The sequence below is a fragment of the Physeter macrocephalus genome, chromosome 3 (genome assembly GCF_002837175.3).
Source record: "Physeter macrocephalus isolate SW-GA chromosome 3, ASM283717v5, whole genome shotgun sequence".
Lineage (NCBI taxonomy): Eukaryota > Metazoa > Chordata > Mammalia > Artiodactyla > Physeteridae > Physeter > Physeter macrocephalus.
Window position 1 is genome coordinate 14,826,520 of NC_041216.1, and position 9,651 is coordinate 14,836,170.

The 9,651-nt window shown below is 47.0% G+C and overlaps 2 protein-coding genes across 3 annotated transcripts in view; both read left to right on the forward strand.

The window, feature by feature from the left end:
* Nucleotides 1-3,275, forward strand: part of PAQR7 (progestin and adipoQ receptor family member 7) — a 10,964-nt gene extending 7,689 nt beyond the window's left edge. The window contains exon 3 of the mRNA XM_007124647.4: nucleotides 1,180-3,275. Within this exon, the coding sequence (XP_007124709.1) occupies nucleotides 1,201-2,253 (1,053 nt within the window). The 5' untranslated portion in view covers nucleotides 1,180-1,200 and the 3' untranslated portion in view covers nucleotides 2,254-3,275. The remainder of the gene's footprint in view (nucleotides 1-1,179) is intronic.
* A 1,125-nt stretch (nucleotides 3,276-4,400) lies between these two features.
* The window catches only part of AUNIP (aurora kinase A and ninein interacting protein), a 33,881-nt gene continuing 28,630 nt past the window's right edge, over nucleotides 4,401-9,651 (forward strand). For both annotated transcript variants that reach the window (XM_024125233.1, XM_024125232.1), the window contains exon 1: nucleotides 4,401-4,604. In XM_024125233.1, coding sequence (XP_023981001.1) covers nucleotides 4,524-4,604 — 81 coding nt within the window. In that variant the 5' untranslated portion in view covers nucleotides 4,401-4,523. The remainder of the gene's footprint in view (nucleotides 4,605-9,651) is intronic.

Consider the following 9,651-nt stretch of genomic DNA (forward strand, 5'->3'; position numbering starts at 1 on the left):
GGCCATGGCTCAGGGGCCCAGCCGCTCCGCGGCATGTGGGATCCTCCCAGACCGGGGTGCGAACCCGGTTCACCTGCACAATGAATGTATTTTAAATGCTAAATTGTATAACCCATTATAGATCTCCCACAGGGAGAAGTGAGGGGGCATTAAGGAAGTCCCCTGGAGGTGGCAGCTTGTACTGGTTTTAAAGGATTTCAGTCGAGGGAAAGGAAGGCACAGGGTCTGACATTTGGGTTAGGTGGGAGCGGGTCATGTGATCTTGAATGCCAGGTGAGGGGTTAGATTGGATTTATTTGCACTTAGCAGTGGTGGAAGGGCTGGAGGGGGGAACTTTTGAGTGAGGGTGTGGCTGAGGGAAAGGGCTGTTTTTATAGGATCAGTTGTTACTAGGGTCTTTTGGGAAAAAAGTGGCTTTTCGAGTTTGGCCTTGAAGGCTATGAAATATTATCAGGATGCTATTATGTTGTTTTTTCATTCAACACACATTGAGCACCAGCTACCTGCTACGCACCAGGGGTTCACAAAATAATAAGATGTGTCACAGAAGAAATGGGTTTTGAGGGATGAAGAGGAGTTTGCCAGATGGGCAAGATGAGGTAAATGGCTCAGATGGAGGGAACAGCTTGTGCAGAGCTACAGACATGTGAAACAGCAGGCCCACGGTTTTGATGAGGCTGTGGCTGGATGTGAAGTGCATTGTGGTTGAGTAATAAGGCTAGGAAAGGTAGTAGGGACCAGATCATGTAGGGTGATGGAGGGTCAATGGCAGACCCTGGCCACTCTGAAGGAGTTAAAGGTAGAGGCAGCAGGTCTGTTAGCAAGGTCATTGTCAGGTAAACACTGATGGCAGCATGAACACAGGAGAAAACAATGAGGGCTGCTGTATGGAGCCTGGACTGGAAAGAAGTAGGATGACATAGTGAGCCTCTTTAACACATGCCTCAAACATTTACTGAACACCTACTATGTGCCAGGCACTGTTCTAGGCACTTGGGATACATCAGGGAGAAGAACAATCATGAGTCAGAGCTGAGCTCTCCCTTAGGACAACTCCCCTCCTCTTAAACTCAGTGTAGGGATAAGGGGGTGGGGAAGAGCACAGCCCCCCAGCTGCTGCTCATGGGGCAGGAGGGTGAGGACAGCAGCCCCCTGACCTTGCTCGGGCCTCTCTCCCAGCTCCTCACCCCGCCCACAGCCATGGCCACCATGGTGGCCCAGAAGCTCAGCCACTTCCTGCCCAGTTTGCGGCAGGTCCACCAGATGCCTCAGCCGTCTGTGCAGCCAGAGCCTGTGTTCATGGTGGACCGAGCCGAGGTGCCACCCCTCTTCTGGAAGCCATACATCTACGTGGGCTACCGGCCGCTGCATCGGACCTGGCGCTTCTACTTCCGCACACTGTTCCAGCAGCACAACGAGGCGGTGAACGTCTGGACCCACCTGCTGGCGGCCCTGGTGCTGCTGCTGCGGCTGGCCATCTTTGTGGGGACCGTGGACTTCCGGGGAGACCTGCACGCCCTGCCCCTCTTCATCATTGTCCTCGCCTCCTTCACCTACCTCTCCCTCAGTGCCTTGGCTCACCTCCTGCAGGCCAAGTCCGAGTTCTGGCATTACAGCTTCTTCTTCCTGGACTATGTGGGTGTGGCTGTGTACCAGTTTGGCAGTGCCCTGGCACACTTCTACTACGCCATTGAGCCCGCCTGGCATGCCCAGGTGCAGACCTTTTACCTGCCCATGGCTGCCTTTCTCGCCTGGCTTTCCTGCGCTGGCTCCTGCTACAACAAGTACACCCAGAAGCCCGGCCTGCTGGGCCGCACTTGCCAGGAGGTGCCCTCGGCGCTGGCCTACGCACTGGACATCAGCCCCGTGGTGCACCGCATCCTCGTGTCCCCCAACCCTCCCATGGATGACCCGGCTCTTCTCTACCACAAATGCCAGGTGGTCTTCTTTCTGCTGGCTGCCACTTTCTTCTCTGCCTTCATGCCTGAGCGCTGGTTCCCTGGCAGCTGCCACGTCTTTGGGCAGGGCCACCAGCTCTTCCATGTCTTCTTGGTGCTGTGCACGCTGGCTCAGCTGGAGGCCGTGGCGCTGGACTACAAGGCCCGGCGGCCCATCTATGAACCTCTGCACACCCGCTGGCCCCACAACTTCTCCGGCTTCTTCTTGCTTACTGTAGGCAGCAGCATCCTCACTGCATTCCTTCTGAGCCAGCTGGTACGGCGCAAACTCAATCTCGATCAGAAGACTCAGTGAAGGGGGTGGCAGCTTTTAGGGAGGGAGGTATAGTGGGGGCCCAAGGGTCTGGGCTTGGCTCCAGATGGGAACAAAGCCTGGTAAAATTGCTTGTGTCTGGCCCGCGGTGACTTCTCTGTGCACGCCTCAGCTGCCAAGGGGGCCACTGGCCAGTCCTTGGATTTGAGGATTGGCTGGAGCTGCTGGGGTCCACTTCAGGGCCTGCCCCAGCTCCCTGCCCTGGGAGAGGGAAAGAGAAAGATGTGGGCCACCCTGGTTTGCCTCCCCCCATTGCCTCTCACTTAGGGGTGAGGATGGAGGATCAGCTGGGGCCAAGACGCTGGCCTGGGCCTTCCAGATTATCTGGGAGGGGGTGAAGTTGAGATTTAGGTCAGAGTCAGATCAGAGCTGAGAGACAGGGGAAGCATCAGCAACTGCCCTCTACCCAGATTTCACTGGTGGATAGGGAAAGGAGAGGCCCAAAATGTGTGCAGGATCTTACCATTCTTGAACCCCAGCCTGAAATTTTGGTGCTGCAGAGAGCCCCCAAAGATAGAAGATTGTGCCAGGTAGAAATGGATCCCATCCAGTGCCCCATGCCTCTTCAGTCACTGTCCCAGACAGTGAGCCCTGACCCTCCTAGCTCTAGCTTCTATGTCCCACACATCCTGTTCCCAGTGTCTTTCCTGGTTTCCTTGTTCATGATTCAGTGTTTATCCATTCAGTGTTTCTTGGGCCTCTGCTCAGAGGCAGACCACTGACTGGGCTCCGTGGATCAATACAGGATGGTAAAGGCTTTAATATTGGAATGATCTGTCAGGGGAAGCACTGAGGAGGGAATAATTCGTGTTGCCTGGGACCCTCAGGGTCTTGGGTTGGGAAGGGTGAATAGGAGTTTACAGTTGGAGAAGAGGAAGGGCATTCCAGGTAGAGGGAAAAACCTGTCCAAAGGCCAAGAGGTATGGAAGAAGGAGTTCACTGCGGCTGGAGTTAGGAGTGGTCTGGACTCTGATGTCCTGGATGCAATAAAGTGACTGTGGTAAGAACTGCCTCTTTGCTTTTTGTCTCCTATCCTAGAGAGGGAGCCCTGGTGCCCCTTGAACCTGTTCACTGTGTTGGAGGAGGTTTTCAGGGGGAGGCTGGGGGTGGACATAGGGAGGAGGGGACAGATCCTGTCTTATCTTTGCCTGGGGGTGGGGTTGGGGTCTTATTCACTATATATGTGAACTTTTTTTTTTTGGTAGGAAAGGTGGGGCAGTTTTATTACTAAATAAGTTTTAGAAGTTAAAAGAATGTGTTTAAAAATATATAATTTGACAAAGATTTCACTTTTTGGTTTTTCAATCAAGGAGGATCTTATATGTTATCTTTTATGATATTGTTATATGTTAATGTTTACAGTATTGCCTTTTCCACAGTACATAAACAATGTATGGTAATATATGTACAGTGAAGGAAAATTAGGAAGTACAGGTAAGAAAAGCAAAAAAAACCTGAATGAATAAGAAATATCACTCCACTGCTAAAATATCTTGTTATACATATAGTACATGTATGGAGATTGTGGTTATGGTTGCCAGCATTTTTGCATCTCTGAGGGGCTCTCAGAATTTACAAAGTACTTTCACAAACCTTATTTGATCCTCTTTAAAATCCAAGGCCACACAGTAAGCGAGAAAAGCAATACTGAAAGCTAATTCTTGACTGCAAATTTTTAGTTTTCATTCTACTTAACGTTTTCTAAATCCTCTCCCATGAGGTTTCATAGTTATACTTAGCTTTTTGTTTCTTGTTTTGAATTACAAAAGTAATCCATTTAAGGTAGCGTTGAGGACCCCAGCTTTGCAGTTGGCGGACCAGAGCCTCCTCTCCTCTTCCTTTTGAGATGTTCGTGAGGATTCAGCGATAAGACAAGGAAAACCCTGAGCCCTGATAGTTATCAGTAAGAAAGTGCAACTAACTCAGCAAAAAGAAAATGTGCATTCCTTGTGCAATGTCGCGAACGCGTTCACACAGCACAGTTCTGGAATACAACTTTTGAATGAGAAAACCAACAAGAATGTGACCTTGGAAACATTAAGGAGTCAGGCTGGCAGGGTTTACGGAAGGGGCGGGGCTTGGGCCGGGGCGGAGCTGACGCTGGGGGCGGTGCCTGAGCGGGGCGGCCGCGGCGTAGCTCCGCTCCCAGCGTTGGCGCGAGATTCGAACGTCGGCGGAGTCAGTTACGGCGGCTCCCTGAGGCTGCCGGACCCGCACTCCGTTATCCCGTTGTCTTAGTCTCCGCAGCGGCCATGAGGCGCAGAGGACCGGAGGAGGAGGAGGCCTGCGGCGTGTGGCTGGACGCGGCGGCGCTGAAGAGGCGGAAAGCGCAGGTAGGGCGTTGAGGCGAGAGAGGGTGTTGGGGGAGGGGTTAGAGGCCCGGAGGCGTGAGAAGGGAGGAGTTTGGGAGGACTTGGATGTGATGTGGAGATAGAGTCTGGGACCGAGAACCAATAGCTTTGGCGGTTCAGGGGAGAGAGGGGCTGGAGTCTGAAGAAGGTTGAAAAATGGGGCTTGGAAAGGGTGGAGAGAAAATGGGGGCGGAAGGCAGGCAGGCTGGCGGGGGTGTGGGGCGGGGTGTGTGTGGAGAGACTGGGGCAGCGAGGTTTCGAGGTGAGGGAAGAGGGTGGAGAGAAAATTTGCTCCGAGGGGCGTAATGCAGCAGACCCCTTAACTCGGAGTCCCTTCAAGACGGTAGCAGAGGCTGAAATACGGAGGGGTGGGTGCATATGCAAACTTCGGAAGTTCTCGCCCCGAGGTCCGTTTCTTCCCTACTTGTCAGGTTGCCGGCCATCTATCTACCTGCCCAGAACATGTAACTTTAGGGGAAAAAGTAGAAGAGACGGGGAGGGGAGCTGGCCTAATATTTATTAAGCATCCGCTGGGTGCCACATACTGTATTAAGTATTTAATATGTGTTATATGTGTCATCACCCTTATGGAAATGAGGAAACTGAGGTGAGGTAATGAACCCGGGTTCACCCAACTAGGAGAATTGGAAAGCCCACCCAGGTTTGGCACATATGCAAGATTCTCTGTTAGTCATTACAAAGAAAAGTATGGGATAATAATAGTTAATGTTTACTGAGCATTTTAAGCTGGACACTGTGCTGAGAATTTGTTGAGTTATCTTATTTGGTGCAATTCTATGTAGTAGAAAAATAGTGATACCCATTTTACACATGAAAAACAGGCTCAAAGCAGACAGTAACGGCAGAGCTCTTGCTCTTAAGTTGCTTACAGTCATGTGGGGAAGAAAAGATGTACAGATAATAGCAATATGTAATTTATTGATTACTTTCTATGTGTCAGTCACTTTGCCGGGACGTTACATGCCTTATCAGTGGCAGGTACTCAGAATTCAATGAAGTAGGTACTGTCATTATCCCTGTTTTATATTTCTCATATATATTTGGTTCTTGGCTCACAGCTCCTAAAACCCTTGGACTTTCCTGTGTCATGAGTGATAATGGTGTCTTATATTTAATGAGGTGACTTTTGGAAAGCCCTTAGGTAACCTAAGGATGGGCTGGTTGCCAGGAAAGCCATCCATGTGATTAGAGGGTTGGAACTTTCACTCCCTTCATTCCCCTACCGCTAAGGAGAGAAGGACTGGAGATTGAATTCAGTTGCCAATGGCCATTGCTTAAATCAATCATGTCTATGTAATAAAGCTTCCATTAAAAACCCAAATGGACAGGGTTCACAGAGTTTCCTGGTTGGTGAACATGTGGAGGTGCAGGGAGAGTGGCGCGCCTGGAGAGGGCATGGAAGCTCCGTACCCCTTCCCACATACCTTGCCCTATGCGTCTCTTCTGTCTGGCTGTTTCTGAGTTATATCCTTTTATAATAAACTGGTGATCTAGCAAGTAAAATGTTTCTGTGAATTCTGTGAGCCACTCTAGCAGTTGAACCCAAGGAGGGGGTTGTGGGGACCTCTGATCTATAGCCAGCTGGTCAGAAGTATAGTTAATAACCTGGACTTGCGATTGGCATCCTGAGTAGGAGGGGGTTGTTGGAACCCCTAATCTATAGCCAATTGGTCGGAAGCACAGGTAATAGATAGATAAATAAATATATATAGATGTATTTCCCCCACAAATGAGATTATATCAGACAGTTTGTTCTGCTACTCACCTTTCACTAAACATTTGATGGAGCACTTTCCATGTGAGACATACGGGTTTTAGTATGGGTTTTTAAAAAGACCATTTTGGGACGTCCCTGGTGGTCCAGTGGCTAAGGCTCAGCGCTCCCAATGCAGAGGGCCTGGGTTTGATCCCTGGTCAAAGAACTAGGTCCCATGTGCCGCAACTAAGAGTTCATAGGCTGCAACTAAAGATCCCACATGCCGCAACTAAAAAAAAAAAAAAAAAAAAGATCCCGCATGCCACAACTAAAGATCCTGCATGCCACAACGAAGATCCCGCGTGCCGCAACTAAGACTCAGTGCAGCCAAATAGATAAATATTTTAAAAAGAAAGACCATTTTAATTTACGTGATTTTCAAATGTGGTGTTTTAACTTTGTTGCCTCTACATTAAAATATTGGAGAAAATTTTTTAACAAAGGTTTTCCTGTACATTAAAGAGGTAAAAAATTTAACATTTGATTTGTATATTTGCTGTCTCTTAAGTGTACTATATTTAAAATGTCATTATAACTTAGAAAATAATTTCTGTTTCTTCTTCATCTATGATGCAGTTTAGTTCCTTACCCTTGAGATGTGTAGCAGAGAAGGAGAAGTGGACATAACTAAGAGGGAGACGGAAATGCAAAGATATCAGAAATCTTGGCCGAGTCATCAGTGGTTTCTCCACCAGCCTTGGAGGAACACTGAATGCCACTCTGACATTCTGCAACTTTATTAACTTTCAGTCCATCAGCAAATGCTATGGACTGTGCCTTCAAATGTATTTAGAATGTCATCCTTTCCTACTGTTTCTACTGCTGCCACCTGAGCCAGAGTGACCCTTTGCTCACTGTTAAGTTTAAAACCATCTAGTGGTTTCTTACTTTCTAGTAAAAACCAAAATCTTTTTAATGCCCATAAGACACCATCTGGTCTTGTGTGCCCTCTTATGCCTTTTAGACCTCATCTACTCTTCGCTCTGCCTCTGCTCCAACCATACTGGCCTTCTTGCTGTCTTTCAAGGCAAGTACATGTGTGCTTGGGACTTTTATATACTTGTGCCTGAAGTGCAAATGGATTAGAGAGCCACATTGCTCTGCTCCTTCATTTGTTCAAACGTCAACTTAACTGAATTTTTTCTTAACCATCCTTTCCCTTATCCTCTACTCCCCATACTTCTAACTACCTTAATCTTGCTTTGTTTTTCTCCATAGCGCTTTTAACCATCAGACGTATTATATGCTGCATATTTACTTTTTCATTTATTGTCTTTCTTCCCCTACTAGAATGAAAGTTCCATTAGGCAGTCCTTCAGAAACTTTCTGGCATGTAATAGGTACTCAGTAAATATTTATTGAATGAGCAAATGAGTGAATGAGTGAATCTATCTGGTGGGCTTGGCTTACAGAAATGCAAATGACATGGAGCAGTGGGTGGCAGCTGGAAGGACTTTGAAGGGAATGCTAGTGAAAGCTTGAAGAGCTTTTAAGGAACTGTTTCTAAAAGTCTGATGACCTTTGAGGAGGCTGTGGGTGAGGGTTTAAAGGAAAGTGAGAAAAATCTTGGAAACTGGTTACGCGTTGACAAAGTTTAGCAACACTGTTGGTAAACACTGTAGTAAAGTGGAAGGTAGAAAATGTACCTAATGAACTGGATCATGTAGCTAAGGAGATTTCCAGGCAGAGTGTTAAAGGTGCCAGCTGGGTTTTTTTTTTGGCTGGTTATAGCAGAAAGCTAGAGAGAGAGAAGCTGAAGGAAGGTCTGTTAAAAAGAAGCATAACCTAGGTGGTTTTTGAAAATTCCCAGCCTCTCCAGGCAGCACACAGTGGGATTTATTTATTGATTTATTTATTTACTTATATTAAACTAAAAAAAATTGAAGTATAGTTGCTGTACAATATTATATAAGTTAAAGGTGTACAATATAGTGATTCACAGTTTTTAAAGGTTATACTTCATTTATAGTTATAAAATACTGGCTGTATTCCCTTTGTTGTACAGTATATCCTTGTAGCTTATTTTATTTTATTTATTTATTTTTTAATAGGTCTTTATTGGAGTATAATTGCTTCACAGTACTGTGTTAGTTTTTGTTGTACACCAAAGTGAATCAGCCATATGGATACATATATCCCCATATCTCCTCCCTCTTGAGCCTCCCTCCCACCCTCCCTACCCCACCCCTCCAGGTCATCGCAAAGCACCGAGCTGATCTCCCTGTGCTATGCAGCTGCTTCCCACTAGCTAACTATTTTACATTCAGTGGTGTATATATGTCGATGCTACTCTCACTTTGCCCCAGCTTCCCCCTCCCACCCCATGTCCTCAGGTCCATTCTCCATGTCTACATCTTTATTCCTGCCCTGCAACTAGGTTCATCAGTACCATTTTTTTCTTTTTTTTAAGATTCCATATATATGTGTAAGAATACGGTATTTGTTTTTCTCTTTCTGACTTACTTCACTCTGTATGACAGGCTACTCTTTATTGTGTTGTGTGGGCTTCGCATTGCGGTGGCTTCTCTTTGTTGTGGAGCACAAGCTTTAGGTGTGCAGGCTTCAGTAGCTGTGGCATGTGGGCTCAGTAGTTGTGGCTCACGGGCTCTAGAGCACAGGCTCAGTAGTTGTGGCACACTGGTTTAGTTGCTCCGCGACATGTGGGATCTTCCTGGACCAGGGCTCGAACCTGTGTCCCCTGCATTGGCAGGCGGATTCTTAACCACTGTGCCATCAGGGAAGCCCACATGTCTCTTTTTGAATTATGGTTTTCTCAGGGTATATGCCCAGTAGTGGGATTGCTGGGTCATATGGTAGTTCTATTTTTAGTTTTTTAAGGAACCTCCATACTGTTTTCCATAGTGGTTATATCAATTTACATTCCCACCAACAGTGCAGGAGGGTTCCCTTTTCACCACACCCTTTCCAGCATTTACTGTTTCTAGATTTTTTGATAATAGCCATCATGACTGGCGTGAGGTGATACCTCATTGTTGTTTTGATTTGCATTTCTCTAATAATTAGTGATGTTGAGCATCTTTTCATGTGCCTCTCAGCCATCTGTATGTCTTCCTTGGTGGAATGTCTGTTTAGGTCTTTGGCCCATTTTTTAATTGGATTGTTTGTTTTTTTGATATTGAGCTCCATGAGCTGTTTGTATATTTTGGAAATTAATCCTTTGTCCATTGTTTCATTTGCAAATATTTTCTCCCATTCTGAGAGTTGTCTTTTTGTCTTGTTTATGGTTTCCTT